The sequence below is a fragment of the Stegostoma tigrinum genome, chromosome 3 (genome assembly GCF_030684315.1).
Source record: "Stegostoma tigrinum isolate sSteTig4 chromosome 3, sSteTig4.hap1, whole genome shotgun sequence".
Lineage (NCBI taxonomy): Eukaryota > Metazoa > Chordata > Chondrichthyes > Orectolobiformes > Stegostomatidae > Stegostoma > Stegostoma tigrinum.
The window spans coordinates 102,817,379-102,834,938 of NC_081356.1; the positions used below are offsets into that span (position 1 = coordinate 102,817,379).

Sequence of the window (17,560 nt, forward strand, 5' to 3'; positions counted from 1 at the left end):
CTACTGCATTAGTGCAATAAATATGAATTGCATTTTCTAGTCCAGTAGTAAATTTGGACTTTTATACAACAGTGCAAGAACTGTAATGATCCAAAATAAAAACCAAAATTGCTGAAAAAAAACTCAGGGCTGGCAGCATCCGCAGAGAGAAAGCGGAACAAGATGAGAGCTAATTTGTACTTGGTGAGAGGAGGAGATCTCGGCAGGAGAGGCTGTTTAAAGATGTAGCTATAGGGTGGACAGGCCCAATTCTTTTGGACCATATAGCTACAAGTTTGGTAGATGGAATAAAATTCAAAGTTGTGAGAACATGAGGCACAAATTCCAAAGATGGAATAAGGGAAAACTGGCCATAGCTTAAAGGGATGGTATGGGTAAAGCACTTAGTTTGTTTTTATTTGGTGTCCAAATGAACAAATATTGTTAGAGGGAAGCGACAATCTGTTACTTTCCTGCTTTATGGAACTTTGTAAATCAACTGGTCTGGTTCCAGAGTTAATTAAGGCTGTTTTAATATAAGGCAATTTTAGGCATTACTTTGCTCTAACTGCACATTTGGATTAAGGACATGAAAATGGGTGGGAGATAGGAATGAAGGGAGCCATGTGATCAGAATTCTCACTGACAACAAGCCTGGATGGCTTGGCTGTGAAAATTTGAAGTACAAGAAGACACGGGAGGATCATTGCTGTAGACACAGTAAGGGTAATTGTGTAACTGTTGGTAGACTGATAGATCCAGGTTTTCTCCAAACTGGCAAGGGTCTCAGATTTAGCCAAAACTGTGCCAGAGGCTTTAATACCGAAGTCCCAACTTGGAAAAAATGGTGACCACAAATTTATATATAGGAAATAATTGTGGCCCCAACGGCGAGCCCTGTGGCACACCGCTAGTTACCATTTGTCCCAACTCTTTGTTCTGTTTGTGAGCCAATTCCCTATCCTTACTAATATACTTCCTGCAACACCATTGACTCCTGTAGCCTAATGTATGGTACCTTATCAAACACCTTATGAAAACTCAAATATATTTTAAACCCGCTGTTTCTCCTTTATCTATCCTACTTGTTACCTGCTCAGAAAATTTCAGCAAATTTATCAGTTACAATTTCTCCTTCCTGAAGCCATGCTGATTCTGCTTGAGTATGTGTTTCTAAATGCTCTTATTACTTCTGCTATCTCTGTAACTACTTCCTTTAATATCCTCGGACACATCCTATCAGGTCTGGAGGACTTATTGGTCTCTAGCTCCTTTAGCTTCCCTCGCACTATTTTTTTTTCGCTCTGTAGTGATAGTTATTCTACTTATTTCTTCTCCTCCCTTTTGCACTTTCAGTAATTTTTGTAATTAATTTAGAACATTTTTGTAAAGCTGTTTGATTTTTCTATTGTGAAGACTGAGTCAAATTTATTCAACTTCTATTTCCTGGTTTCCTCTTTATTGCTTTCTCAGCTTCATTCTATAATAGGCCTGTGCTCACTTCAGCTTCTCTCTTCCTTCATATATGTTTAAAGGAGCTCTTGCTGTCAGTCATAATATCACTTCCAAGTTTATCCTCAAAGTTTAGTTTCTCCCTTTTTTAGTTTTAGTCATTTTTTTGTTTTTTTTTAAATGTTTCCAGATCCTTTAGGAAAGATGTTATGAAACTTGAAAAGGTTCAGAAAAGATTTACAAGTAAGTTTTTCCAGGGTGGAGGGTTTGAGCTGTAGGGAGAGGCTGAAACAAATGGGGCTATTCTCCCTGGAGCATCGGTAACCTTATAGAAATGTATAAAATCGTGAGGGACATGGATAGGGTGAGTGGGTAGGGGAGTCCAAAACTAGAGGTCATAGGTTTCAGGTGTGAGGGGAAAGATTTAAAAGGGACCGAAGGGGCAACTGTTTCACACAATGGGCGGTGCGTGTGTGGAATGAGCAGCCAATGGAAATGGTAGAAACTGGTACAACTGCAACATTTAAAAGGCACCTGGATGCATATATGAATAAGAATCATTTACAGGGATATGGACCAAGTATGGGACTAGATAAATTTGGGATATCCGGTCAACATGAATGAGTTAGACCGAAGGATCTGTTTCCATGCTGTATATCTCTATGACTATTACTCTTGCTTACCACTAATCTTTACATTTTCTTTTTCCTAACTTGCCTGGTTAACCATTGTTGGTTTACCCCCTTCCTACAATGCTTCCTCACTGAGGTGTATTTTTTTTTAAATGGCTGCCATTGTTCCTCAACCATCATTGCTGCTCAACCCCTTTCCCAATCCACTCCTACCCTCATTCCTTTGTAATTACCCTTATTTAGGCTCAACACTGTTGTTTCCAACACAAGTTCCAACAAGGGGAGTTTAATTGTAACATCATTTATAAAACCTGCCTCATTACATGTCTCCAGGTCCAAAGTCACCTGATCCCTTGTTGGATGTGGCACATTGCTCCAGAAAATTGTCATGCTTATACCCTTTAGATTCTTCTTCATAGCTTCCTCTGCATTTGAAACTGTCTTCAGTCAGATCTGATTTTTGGAAGGGTAGAGTAGAAAATTTGACTTGTGCAAAACCACTTGGAGAGGTCAAGTACCCTTCAATAGGCCTGTCACCTCCTTGGAAGAGGGAAAATTGTCTTCAAAATTGTTAAAAGTAAATATGAATGTGTGTAAAAAGTGGATACACTCTTTGGAACTGTCAAGGAAACTGTTCAGCTGTCAAGCTATTTAAATCCTCTGTCCTTTTAGGTTTCTGAAAAAGATTGCAGTAGTAATAAATGTTAATTTGATGGTGGTGCCTTAAAAATTAGGAATAGATTTAAAAACATTCAGTAAAAAGTCAGAAATTGAAGAGGTATTTGCCCAACATCTGAGAAGAGTAATCCAAATAACACATGGACTGAATTAGCCAGAGTTCGGTTGCAATTGGAGCAACTTGAATTAGAAACAGAAATGAAAAATCTTGAACACAGAAGAAAGGGAAAAAGAACAGAAATGTGAGATGCGAAATTAAAATTTTAAAGAAGAGTTTTCAAAAACCAAAAAAGAAACCTTTGACTTGCAGAGGAGTGAGGCATTTGATATTTGAACAGGAGATCGAATGCCTTCACTTAATGAACAAGGTGTAACAGTAAGAAGGGTCTTTTCTGAAGAAAGGTCCCCAACTGAAATGTCAACTTTCCTGATGCTCTGCTGCCTGGCCTGCTGTGTTCCTCCAGCTCCATACTGTATTGTCTCTGACACCAGCATCTGCAATTCTTGCTATCTAATGGTGTAACAGGAAACCCTCATTATGAATCTGCTTTCAGTACTTGATATAGTATAGAATGTTCACCCAGTGCCTAAATTTAATGAGGAAGGGATTGAAATATGTATATTGCATTATTTGAGAATATTGCAGCATTGTTAGAATGAATGAACAAAATTTGCTCAGCTATATTGCAAAGTATTTACATAAGGTAACGTGGAATACTAATTGATCATTTGGAAGAGCAGTCTGAAGATTATAGTACATTTGCGACAGCACTTATCCAGAAGCTTACACGGAAAAGTTTTACAATGTTTCTGACTGGATTTCTTGACTGAACTTAACAAGATTCTTGCAGCTTTGAGGGACAACTGTAATCCTTAGTTTATCCAGAAAGTGGATGTTTCAGATACTTAGATAGCTGAGGCTCTGTTTACAGATTTGTATATTGAAGTATCTACAGCCATGATTGATAATGGAGATGGAGTCATAGAGTATCGTAGAAACAGGCCCTTTGGTCCATCATGTCTATGCTGACCAACAAACTCTGAAATACACTAATTCCATTGCTGACTCTGTCCTGAATTTTGAGTATTCACTCAGATGCTTCTTAAATGTTGCAAGAGTAACTGCCTCCACCACCCGCAGGCAGCAGGTTCCATATATCTCCCACACTCTGAGTGAAAACCACTTGTTCCTCACCTTAAGCTTATGCTTTCTGGTCTTAGACACTTCTGCCATGGAGAAGAGATTCCCACAGTACTTTGCCTACCCCTCTCATAACTTTGTTTGCCTCAATCAGATCTCCCCTCTGCCCCAAAGAAAATAAACCCAACCCATCAACTCTCTCCACATAACTGAGATTTTTCATCCCAGGCAACATCTGGTGAATCTCCTGTGCACCCTGTCCACTGCAGTCACAAACGTTCAAAAGCGTAGTGGCCAGAACTGCACACAGTACTCTATCTGTGGCCAAACCATAGTTTTATATAGTTGTAACAAGACTCCCTTGCTCCTATACTCCACACCCCAGCCAACAAAGGCAAGCATCCCTGTAAGCCTTTTTAACCATCCTGTCTACCTGTGCTGACACCTTGTGCACCAAGGCCCCTTTTGCTCCTCAGTACTCCCTTGAGACGTAACAGTCATTGTGTATATCTTTCCTTTATTAGACCTCCTAAAATGCCTTACCTCGCGCTATCGGGATGATTAAATTCCATCGGCCAGTGCTGTGCCCATTTACCAGCTGATCAATGTCAGTTGTAGCTTGAAATACTTTTCTATCAACCATACCCCAATTTTCGTGTCATCTATAAACTAGTTAAACCTTCTACATTCACATCCAAATCATTAATGTACATAACAAGCAGCAAGGGTTCCAGCTCCAATTCCTGTAGTACTCTGCAGGTCACAGGCTTCTAGTTACAAAATCAATCCTCCACCATTACTTTTTCCTCCTATTTCTAAGCCAGTTTTCGATCCAGTTTGCCACCTTGCCCTGGTCCCGCATGGAAGGCTGCCATGGGATCCTTGTCAAAAGTCTTACTGAAATCCATATAAACGACATCAACTGCACTTTCCTCATCCAGTATATTTACTCCCCTTTCCAAAAAACACTTAATAATCAGACAGGATCTCCCTCTTAAATCCATGCTGACTAACGTGAACTTACACTGCCTTTCGAAATTGATTTAATGCCATCATTCAGAAATATTTCCAGTAATTTCCTGACCACTGACAACCGGCTAACTGGTCTGTAATTACCTTGCCTATTCCTGCTGCCCTTCTAGAATGAAGCAATCACATTAGCTACCCTCCAGTATCTGGCCCTTCTCCAGTGGCCAGTAAAGTATAAAATATATTTGTCAGGGCACCAGCGATCTCCTACTTTGCCTCCCATAGCAGCCTGGGATACAGCTAAGAGACATATAAAATAATCAGAGGGTTAGATAGGGTGGATAGGGAGAGCCTTTTTCCTAGGATGGTGACGGCGAGCACGAGGGGGCATAGCTTTAAATTGAGGGGTGAAAGATATAGGACAGATGTCAGAGGTAGTTTCTTTACTCAGAGTAGTAGGGAATGGAACGCTTTGCCTGCAACGGTAGTAGATTCGTCAACTTTAAGTACATTTAAGTCGTCATTGGACAAGCATATGGACGTACATGGAATAGTGTAGGTTAGATGGGCTTGAGATCAGTATGACAGGTCGGCACAACATCGAGGGCCGAAGGGCCTGTACTGTGCTGTTATGTTCTATGTAAGGTTCTGGGGATTTCAGTACCTTTTTTTTATGCTCGCTAAAATTCCAAATACTTTCTCTTTTTATTAATCTTGATGTGTTCAAGAACCTCACCATCCTTACTAGTATCCCTGGCTGCAATGTCTTTCTCCTCTGTGAATGCAAATGAGAAGTATTTGTTTAAGACCTCACTTACGTTGTCTGGCTCCATGCACAGCTTGCCCCTAATAGGATCTGCTTCTTCCCTGGTGATCCTCTTACTAGTAATATGCTTGGAGTCATAGAAGTTTACAGCATGGAACGGGCCTTTAGGCTCAACTTACCCATGCTACCAACTTAGAAAAAGTCTCTGGGTTTTCCTTGGTTCCATCTGCCATAGATATTTCGTGGCCCCCCTTTGCCCTCCACTTTCCTCTTTAAATGAGCTCCAACATTCCCTAACATTTGAAGGCCTCCCATGATTTAATGCAGTGTACTTGGCATATGTTTCCTGATTTTCTTCTCAAACTCTTTTTTTTTACCTCTTGGCATCCAGGGTTCCCTGGACATGTGACTGGTTTTGAATTCTTCAGTCTAATGATATGTAAATTGCCCTTCCCCCAGTTTAGGCATTTAGCTTCTGCACTATCCTTGTCTCTTTCTATAATGGCTTTGAAACTTAGTGTTATGGTCACTGACCCCAAATTGCTCACACACTGAAACTTCAACCACTTGCCAAGCTTCGTTTCCTCGTATTAGGAGTATGTACATACTGGCACAAAAAGCTCTCCTTGATGCTGAGATCTGGAGGTAAATCCAGAACAAGATAGTTGAAGGCCTCTACTCAAAAGTGACAAATTAATGTCACTTAGACGAGGAGTTGAAACATAGGTATAAATTCTAAATCAAGACAAAATCCTAATAGTGCTTAAAATGTTTAAAAAGCAATTTGTAATGTGTGTTTTAACAGAAATATCGAGTCCAAACTGGTTGTTCCATCCTTTAATCAAAGGCACTGGAAAACTGTTAATTGTGCTGAACAAGCAGCCACGTAACAGGAAATGTGTGCCACGTAACAAAAGACAAAGCCACTAGCAGTAATGAAAATTCTAATCTTATAGGAGACAAAGAACTTTAAAGTTGCATACAAGATGGACTCTAGATTTTACCAGTCATCCTTGATTGGTGATGGGTTAATCCACATAAATATGTTGATGTGCGTTTTGTAATGGTGAGATGTGACAAAAGGGAAAAGATTTCGAGCAGATTAGTAACAGTATGGTCAGTTTAAAACTGAGGCAGAAAGTAAAGTTCTTTATAATTGTATGTTCTACTGTTTTACTTGCAGGATGGCTGGTTTGCAGTGCAGGCTGATGTTAACAGCGTGGGGTCAATTACCACACCAGCTGAGGTTACCATGAAGGATTCTCCTTCTCAACCTTTTCCCTCAACTGAGGCACGGTGACCCTCTGGTTAAACCCCCACCAGTTGTCTCTGAAATGAGAGAGCAGCCCTATGGCCTTGTATGACTGTGGCGACTTTATCTTCTGCTTTAAATTTCATGTATTGTTTAGCTCTGTAAGAATGCATTTACCCTGTTTTGATTGATAAATGTTTCAGTAGTTCATACATTTTTTTTTGTGTTGTGTTCAGGCAGTTGTGAAATCTAAAAAAGCTACAGAAACCTATAAACTGTATGTAGAAAAATATGCTGCAGCCAGAACTGATTTTGAGCAGAAAATGACAGAAACGGCTCGGGTATGTATTGTATGCTGGCTAATAATTTGTGTGAACTAGATGATTTGTTATCTAATGTTTAAAGAAGCTCATGTCACATGGAGTTCAGTTAAAAATATGATTGTTCATATCAGTGTGTGTTTACATACTAGAAATACAAGTGTTATACCTGTTAAAATGGAGGCTCAAATGACAGTAAATTTTCCAGTTGCAAACTTTTGCTGTGGAACATAGAAAAGTACAGCACAGTACAGGCCCTTCGGCCCATGATGTTGTGCCGTGGAATAATCCTAATCCAAAAATAAAATAACCCAACCTACATTCCCCTCAATTCACTGCTATCCATGTGCATGTCCAGCAGTCGCTTAAATGTCACTAATGATTCTGCTTCCACGACTACCACTGGCAAACTGTTCCATGCGCGCACAACTCTCTGGGTGAAGAACCTCCCTCTGACGTCTCCTCTATACCTTCCTCCTAACACCTTAAAGCTATGACCCCTCGTGGCGGTCAATCCTGCCCTGGGGAAAAGTCTCTGGCTATGGACTCTATAATATAGACATTGTTCAATCATATGCAACATATGATTCTCCATTAATTTAAACTAATAGATGAAACATTGTAGACTGTTCATGCCCACTGTCCTCATGAGCAAGAGAGAAACAGTAAATCCATTTATATAATGAGCTACATGGTTACTAAGTGCTGTAGCAGATTCAAGAAAGTTGATTTTTCTCCCCTTTCAAGTGGTGATTGTTGGATCTCACTGGCTGATTTGGTAGTAGAGGCAGAAACACTCATCACATTTGAAAAATAGTTGAATGTGCACTTATTTATCTAAAGTGGCATTAGACTTAATAGTTTGTTGTTTTTCTGCTGTAACTTTCTCCAGCTCTAATCAAGAACTCAGGAAAACTAGTGGAGCTTTTAGTTACATCAAATAAGAAATTTAAATAACTCATGTTTAAAAATGAGGTCATCTTCATCTTTAAGATTTCCCATGAAAGGGGCAAAGGAATTAGGCCAGGAATGGGTTACATAGGAACATTTTTGGAAAGGATGGAGCTTTTGGAATGTAGGAAAAAGCTCATACTCGGAGAGATTTCTATGAAGGCAATTGCTTTGTTTCCATCAGCACAAGTTGTCAATTTAAATCATACACAGTGAAGTTGTCACAGCAGAAGCCTTGTTGCAGTAAAATTTACATACCGATAGTACCTGACGTGCCAGTGGGCTCAGAATGACACCAGCTTACCAGCCTCAGATCACAGGGCTGGGGAGTGAATGGAAAGGAAAGAAAATTTGGAGACCGAGGGGAAGTCAGAGTGGATGATTATTAAGCTTCGGTATTTTGAAGGGGAGGTAGAATTATGGCAATTTTAAAATAAGGACTTTGCTTTCACATAGTGCTCATCATAACATCAGAATATTCCAAAGAGCCTTCTAGCTATTAATGGATACCACGCTATCGAAAGGGCGTGATTTCACTGGAGATTCACCAGGATGTTGCTTGGAATGAAAAATTTCAGTTCTGAGGAGAGACTAGATAGGATGGTATCAGAGATAATGGGAACTGCAGATGCTGGAGAATCCAAGATAATGAAGTGTGAGGCTGGATGAACACAGCAGGCCAAGCAGCATCTCAGGAGCACAAAAGCTGACGTTTCGGGCCTAGACCCTTCATCAGAGAGGGGGATGGGGCGAGGGTTCTGGAATAAATAGGGAGAGAGGGGGAGGCGGGCCGAAGATGGAGAGAAAAGAAGATAGGTGGGGAGGTAGGGAGGGGATAGGTCAGTCCAGGGAAGACAGACAGGTCAAGGAGGTGGGATGAGGTTAGTAGTTAGATGGGGGTGCGGCTTGGGGTGGGAGGAAGGGATGGGTGAGAGGAAGAACAAGTTAGGGAAGCAGAGACAGGTTGGACTGGTTTTGGGATGCAGTGGGTGGAGGGGAAGAGCTGGGCTGGTTGTGTGGTGCTGTGGGGGGAGGGGACGAACTGGGCTGGTTTAGGGATGCGGTGGGGGAAGGGGAGATTTTGAAACTGGTGAAGTCCACATTGATACCATTAGGCTGCAGGGTTCCCAGGCGGAATATGAGTTGCTGTTCCTGCAACCTACGGGTGGCATCATTGTGGCACTGCAGGAGGCCCATGATGGACATGTCATCTAGAGAATGGGAGGGTTAGTGGAAATGGTTTGCGACTGGGAGGTGCAGTTGTTTGTTGCGAACTGAGCGGAGGTGTTCTGCAAAGCGGTCCCCAAGCCTCCGCTTGGTTTCCCCAATGTACCCCCATCTACCTACTAACCTCATCCCACCTCCTTGACCTGTCTGTCTTCCCTGGACTGACCTATCCCCTCCCTAACTCCCCACCTATAATCTCCTCTCCACCTATCTTCTTTTCTCTCCATCTTCGGTCCGCCTCCCCCTCTCTCCCTATTTATTCCAGTTCCCTCTCCCCATCCCCCTCTCTGATGAAGGGTCTAGGCCCGAAACGTCAGCTTTTGTGCTCCTGAGATGCTGCTTGGCCTGCTGTGTTCATCCAGCCTCACATTTTATTATCCTAGATAGGACGGTGTTGTTTTCCTGGTGCAGCAGAAGCTTAGCAGGGATCTGATTGAGATATACTAAGTTATGAGAGCGTATAGTAGATCATGCAAATCTCTTATTAGTGATTGTTTGGTTGGCATATATTTAGTAGGACAGGGGGCCTGTTTCTATGCTGTATGACTCTGACTCTTCCTCAAAAAAACCTCACATGGCCAGTTTGCCAATTACTCGTTTCTCGTTAAAAGCAAAAGAACTACGGATGCTATAAATCAGGAACAAAAACAGAGTTACTGGAAAAGCTCAGCATGTCTGGCAGCATCTGCGGTGGAGAAAAGAGAGTTAATGTTTCGGGTCCGGTGACCCTTGCTCAGAACTGAGGAAAGGTCACCAGACTCAATGTTAACTCACCCACCTAACCTGCACATCCCTGGATGCTATGGGGCAATTCAGCATGGCCAATCCACCTAAAGTATACATCTTTGGACTGTGGGAGGAAACCAGAACACCATGTGGAAACACACACACATACTCAAGGAGAATGTGTAAATTCCACACACACTTGCCCAAGGTTGGTGTCCCTGGGTCCCTGGTGCTGTGAGGCAGCAGTGCTAACCACATTGCCACCATGCTGCCCCCTTGCATATGGATAGGATTGGTGAATTGGCTAAGATTTGGTAGATGGAGCTCAATGTGGCTCAGTGTGACATTCTCCATTTTAGAAGAAGAATAAAAAGGCAACTTATTAAGCAAAGAGAAACTTCAGAATGCTTTGGTGCAGAGGGATCTGATGTCCTCATGCCAGAAACTAGTTAGCAAGTATAGTGGGTAATAAGGATGGCAAATGGAATTTTGGCATTAAATGCTCAAAGAAAGAAGTATAAAAGCACGGAAGTGTTGCTGCAACTGTACAAGACTTTAGTGAGATTGCACCTAGAATCTTGTTTTGGTCTCCTCATTTGAGTAAAAATGGAGTTATATTGAAGGTAGTTCAGAGCAGGTTCATTGGATTAATCCCAAAGATAAGGGGGTTGTCTTATCAGGAGAAATTGAGCAATTTCGGCCTATATCACAAGAGTTTAGAAAAAGTGTAAGAAGATCTAATTTGAGGTATACAGGATGGTAAGGGGAATTGACAAAGTAGACTCCTTGTTTCTCCTTGTGGGGCAATCTAGAATGAAAGGTCATGGCTCATGAGTGGCAGATTTCAAACAGATGAGAAGGAATTACTTCTGTCAAAGGATCATGAATCTGTGGAATTCACTACCTTGCAGTGCATTGCCCACTAGGAAACTGAATAAATTTAAAGAGGAGGTAGACAGATTTTTGATTAGTAAGAAATTAAAGGGTTATGGCGAGCATACAGGAAAGTGGTTTTGAGGCCAAAATGAGATCAGCCATGATAGTATTAAATGGCAGAGCAGGCTGCAGGGGCTGAATTGCCCATTCCTGTTCCTGGTTCTTGTGTTCTAGTAAGAATATGTTAGACCCTTCTCTGGCTTTTATTTGTTCTCTTACCTAACTTGTCCCTCATCAGATTTACAGAGTTAAACACATCAACTTAAATCAATGTGGGCCAGAATGAATTACACTATCACTTCTTGCGTGAAGATTGAGTTTGACTTGCCTTTAAGCTTGAACAATCAGAAACTCGGCACCTAAGCTCACATATGAAAATACTTGGACAAGAACTATCAATTGACCTCACATTTGAGGTCATGGCCTTATAACTTGCTGTTTTCAGGAGGAACAGGAAGACAGGAGACAGCATGGAATACTGGGATTATGGAAGAAGTATGAACATCTATATCTTGTAATGACCTTCTTTAAGGCCACAATTAAAAATGAATCATCTGGCTGCAATGCAAATATTTCCATTTCCTGAACTAAGCATCAGTATAAACTCACAATTCTGTACTGAACAAGGCTAGTTTAATGCATTAGACTCGGCATGAGTTGTACTGTGCACAAATTTTTTGCACCTGTCTTCCAGTATAGGAAAATGATTGTTGTCATATTGGTGTTTGTAGTATTTGAGTACCACGTGAAAGCGAAAGGAATTGTCGACACCCGTGGTGTCAATGTCACCTTAAAATTATATTTAAAATGTAAGTCATTGGTGTTGGATTGATCATATTAACAAACCTACCATTAGGGAAGGAATACTGCTCTTAAAAGGGCAGTGTGAATGGTTACCAGGATAAAATCTTTTTTCTTTTTTTTTGTTTCTGAAGCTTACATACGGGCTTTTAGAAGGTATGTAAGAGACTGAGAAAAATAGGATAGATGGTGAGTGATGGTGTAAATGTTTTTTAAAAAAGTATTACATCTGCATTATGAATGGAAATTTTTAATCAGCATCATGATTTAGAATTTTGCTGTAAAAAGAACGACTGCTTGTTACTTTGTATTTGCTATGGAAATGGTTCTAATTTTGAGTGATAATACATCTTCAAAGCTCATGAGACCACCACCAGTACATTTTCTGCTGATCATAAGCAATTGCTTGTCAAGTCGTTTAGGTTCTTTATATGGAGTGTAAAGAAATATGAAGTCTTTTTTGTTTGAAGAGCAGTTATGACAAATGGGTTTGGACCCTAGCTGTTCACTATTTAACACTTCGTTCTCTAAGTTTTTGGATTCTCTAAGTAATATAACTGGAGGCTTAATAACACAAAATGACCTAGATTTTTCAGAGCCCTGATTTTATTTGCCTTTTGACTTTTTGTTTAAACTGGGCCTACTAACTTATTAAACTTGTTCCACTTTGGATTTCTACATGTAACCTATTTTCTGTTTGCTTTCAGTCTCTAATAGCAACATCTCTCACAATGACCAATTAAATGCACATTTATTTTGTATTCCTGTCTTTTATATAAGATTTTGCTTTTTATTTAGATTTAGAATGTGGAATTTCATTTTATATTTAACAACGTTGTTGTGGTTTTTGTTTGCTCTTTAGAAATTTCAGGAAATTGAAGAAGCTCATCTTAGGCACATGAAAGAAATATTGAGTTCTTTTGCACAATCAATAGAAGAGACTCACATACAGATTGGTCAGGTATGTTAGCCGTGAAGCTAAATTACAAAGCATTTTAAATTTGGCATCATTCAAAACATGATTTGCAAGGAAGTATGGAATAACTTTTTTTGAAAAATCCATTGATCAGGCTTCATTCAACAGAGAAATTGTAGCAATTGCAGCTATGCAACATGCAGCACTGCTCCTGGCTTCTGACTCCTTTCGGTGTTGTAAACAAATTTGGAAAGTGACAGGCCCGTAAGATAATATAGTGATGGCAAATGTGGTAATTAATATTCTAGTTATTGGAAGCTGTCAAAGCTACTGTTACAGTCATGGTCCAGGCCAATGAAAGCTGGTTAGTCAGTATTGTAACTATCTAACATTACACTTAGTTTTTGAGGATATCTGGTAGTCATGTGTGCTTTCTGAAAGCCTGCGTTACGCATAATCTTTTCCACCTCAGTTGTTCAAACTGAATCTCATTGCCATCTTGCCATGTTTTCCAGGGTAATTTGGCATAAATGGGCAATAAATGCTGGTCTAGCCAGCGGGCCCTACATCCTGTAAACAAAGATCATTTTTTAAAAAACAGCTAAACTTAAAATCAGCTAAACAACAGATGCAATATTTTACAGAGATAAGTGAGTTCATTACCAGTTGATCAGTTCAAAGTTCTACAGTCCTGCCAAATCCAATCATGAATGGGGGGAATATTAAATGTCTAAGACAAGAAGTGGGCTTTGGGAAAGTCTCCATTGTTGAGCCTAGCGTGAATGCAAAGATGATGATGCTGAAACAATCAGTTATGTTCAGCTGAAAGTGCTGAGTGGATGACCTCCACTACCACCTCCCCGAGTGCCTAGCACCGTAGATACAAGTTTTCAATTCAGTTCAATCTATATGTTGAAATGTTTGACCAAACTGAATGTTGCAAAAGTCATGGCATGCAGCCATATCACTGCTGTAGTGCTGAAGACATGCTCCAGAACTAGTATCTCTGGTTAAGCTGTCCCTATACACATACAATATCGGCATCTACCTAACAATACATTAAATTCCAAGGAATGTCCTGCCCACTAGAGGGACCAGTTCCATCTGGGTAATTGTTAGACCAGCCAACCAACTCCCAACTGAAAGCAAAGCGTTGGAAAGCATCAATGTCTAAAAGGAGGAATTATTCACCTATAAGGTGCTGCCTGATGTACAGTTGGAGTTCTATGAGGACTGCAATGTTACATCTCATTACAGCATTGATCCAAATATGGATGAAAGAGCTGAATGACTTCATTTCTGGCAATGTGCCTTGACTACAAAATAACATATTTCACCGAACGCGGCAGCAAAGAGGTTCTAGTAAAATTGAAGTTGATGGAATTTAGTAGAAAAGCCTTCCACGGGCTGGAGTCATAGCACAAATTTCAAAACAAAGTTGAGGTTATTTGAGGTGAATTGTCTTCACCTCTGGACATCGCAGCAAGACTTTCTAAAAACATTGATAAGTGTAGGTCTCACAAACGTGAGGCAATAATCCTGTCCAACACGAGTGATTTTTTTAACCATTTCCACTTGACATGCGATGATATTACCATTACAAAATCTCCTACTGGGGACACCTCAGGATGCTAACAATGTTCAGAAACCCAACTGGACCAGGTACACAAATGTTATGGCTCCAAGAGCAGGTCAGAGGTTTAGTATTCTGTGGCAAGTAATTTACTCTTGGTTGCTCAAATCCTTATTATCAAAAAGGCATAGTTATAAATGTGCTAGAATAGCCTGCGCTTGCCTGAATGGGCATGGCTTTTACCAACACTCAGGAAGTTTAATACTGTTCATAACACAACAGTCCACCTGATTTAGCATACCATCCAGGAAAAGGTTCCCTCTTAAGCTGAACAAATTTTGTGCTCGGCAGTTGGCACTTTGACATAGATTGCAGCATTGTCTTCCAATTTTAGAAGTAAGTGCCATGCACGAACCTCAGAAGCCTGTGCAGGAGGAAAATAAAATTAGAGGGAACTCTGAACCACAACCCTGTGTTTAACCTGCTCTGTTACTGCTCACAAGGTATACCGTTGCAATTAGCCAAGATTTATTCGTGAGTCCTTCCAAAATCCCTAATCTCTAACCTAGAAAGACAAGGGCAGCAGACACAACTAAGTTCCTCTCCAAGTCACAACAGTATTGTGGGAGTCCCACAACGCACACTTCACAGTAGAAGACTCACCACCACCTGTTTGAGGGAGGAGGAGTAAATAATTCCCTTGAAAATGATAACATATTAATAAGTACAATTAAAGAAAAACATGAATAAGGCTAGTTTCAGAATTTCAATAAATTTATTCATTAAAATAAATCCTCGATTTTTCAGGTGCATGATGAGTTAGTACAGAACATGGAGAGCACTACAGTTGAGAGCTTAATCCAGAAGTTTGCTGAAACAAAAGGCACTGGCAAAGACAGACCTGGTAAGACACAATATTGTTGTATGCGTTAATGAGTTTGTTTTATTTTCCTGACTGAGATTAAAACAGTGGAACAATTTTTATTTGTATTACTGTGTACTCATGTGCAGTGCTGATTTCACCTTCAGCTTTTTGCGTTAAACTGACCTACCTGGCTTTAGTGTCTCCCACAAGGGAAACATCCTCTCACTATCAGGCCATTTCCCTTCGGATACCATATCTTTTAGTAAGATCACATCTCATTCTTTTGACTTCTAATGGATACATGCCCACCCTGAGCGGCATTTCAGAGACAGTAAGGACTGAAGATGCCAGCGGCTAGAGTCTATAAATGTGGAGCTGGAAAAGCACAGCAAGTCACACGGCATCCGAGGAGCAGGGAAGTCAGTGTTTCAAGCCAAAACCCTTTGTCAAAGGGTTTCGGTCTGAAACATTAATTTCCCTGCTCCTCGAAGCTGTCTCACCTGCTGTGTTTTTCCTGCACAGCATTTCCTCTTTAGATAGCCCCTTCATCCTGGGAAACAGTGAGTGAACCTTCACTGAACTACTAATGCTATTATATCCTTCCTAAATGAAGGAGACCAAATCTGTACACTGTTCACGTTACTCCACATGTGGTCACACCAAAGATAAGTGCTGATCTCTTGCTCAGCAGAGGAAATGTTTGCATTTATGATCCATTGAACTATACAGAATAAAAAGACCTTTAAAAATGCTGTAGAATATCATGTAAGCATACCTGCAGACTTGATGCACTTACATGGTGAAAATAGAGTAAATTGCAATCTGATGAAATCATTTCTTGTAGAACAAAAAGACCTCAAGTAAGCTGCAGAAAATCATACAGGCATACCTTCAAAGTCGATGCAGTTTCATAGTTAAAAATTGAACTGTATATTGTGAAAGTAAGAAAGGTTTCTACTCACTGTAGAACTTTTCGTGAGCATTGGATTGTCTCAATGTGTCCACAGCCATTGTATTGATTTTGAAGTATAGTCATTGTTGTGATGCAAAAAAATTGTGATATTGCAAATATGTTAGCCAAACTTACACACTGCAAACTCTTACAAAAAGCAGTGTGATAATGACTGGATGATTTTTTTTTGTGATGTCGACTGAGGTGTAAATAAGTATGGACTAGTGCACCAAAGACCATCTGCCCGCTGCTCTTCAAAATAGTGCTCAAGCACATTTTACATCTACCTAACAAGGTAATTTGGGGTCAACTTAATGTTGCATTTGGAAAATGTTATTGTGAGCATTCCCATCCTCACTACTGCAGTGGCGTGCTACCTTTTTTGGTTTTGTGCTCAAGTCCTCAAGTGGGACTTAATCCTGAAGCTGTGGACCATTCCCAAATTAGAGACTTCTTAAAAATTATTTTTTTGGAAGTGAACATCACTAGCTTGGCTAGAATTTGTTGCCATTCCTAACCATCCTGAAGAAGGTGATGTTTATCTATCTTTCTGAACTGCTGTAGCCCATAGGATGTAGGCACACCACAATGCGGGTAGGCAGGGAGTTCTAAGATATTGTCCTGGCAACAGTGAAGGTGTGAAAAGATGGTTTCAAGACAGAATGGTGTGTTTCTTTGACCATAAATGTAGGGGCAGAAGTCACCCTTTCAGGCCAATGCATCTGTTCCATCGTGCAATGGGATCTGGTTTACCTGATTTGTCTTCAACTCCATTTTCCTGCCTTTTCACCATAACCCTTGATTCCCTGATTAAAAATCTATTTCAGCCTTAAATATACTGAATGACCCAGCTATATAGCTCTCTGCAATAAAAATTCCACAAATTGACTACCCTCAGAGGAGAATTATGCCCTATGGTCCCAGACTCTGTCAAAAGGGGAAACTATCTTTTATACATCTACCCTTCCAAATCCTCTCAAAATATTGCATGTTTCACAGAGGTCACCTTTCGGTTTTCTGAACTACAATATGTAATGGTCCAACTCTCTCAACCGCTCCTCCTAAAGCACATTTGGGATCAGCCCAGTGAGTCTTCTCTGGAACCTTCAGTCCAACCGGTCCATGTTTCCGAACTAAACTAGTCCCACCTGCTTGCACATGGCCCTTATCCCTCCAAACCTTTCCTATTTGTGAACTTATCCAAATGTCTTTTAATGTTTTAACAGCACCTGAATCCAGCACTTCCTCTGGCAGTTCATTCCACATGTGAATACTCTGTGTAAAAACAAAAAAGAGTTGCTCCTCATGTCCTTTTTTAAATCTTTCCCCTATCATCTTACTATGTCCCCTAGTTTTGAACTCCCCCACCCTGTATATGCCCAAAGGAAAATAACCCCAGCCTACCTAGTCTCTCTTCATAGATG

The 17,560-nt window shown here is 40.5% G+C and overlaps 1 protein-coding gene across 3 annotated transcripts in view; it reads left to right on the plus strand.

The window, feature by feature from the left end:
- Positions 1-17,560, plus strand: part of fcho2 (FCH and mu domain containing endocytic adaptor 2) — a 178,973-nt gene that overhangs the window by 55,565 nt on the left and 105,848 nt on the right. For all 3 annotated transcript variants that reach the window (XM_059644794.1, XM_059644795.1, XM_059644796.1), the window contains exons 6-8: positions 7,106-7,210; positions 12,693-12,791; positions 15,127-15,223. In XM_059644794.1, the coding sequence (XP_059500777.1) occupies positions 7,106-7,210; positions 12,693-12,791; positions 15,127-15,223 (301 nt within the window). The remainder of the gene's footprint in view (positions 1-7,105; positions 7,211-12,692; positions 12,792-15,126; positions 15,224-17,560) is intronic.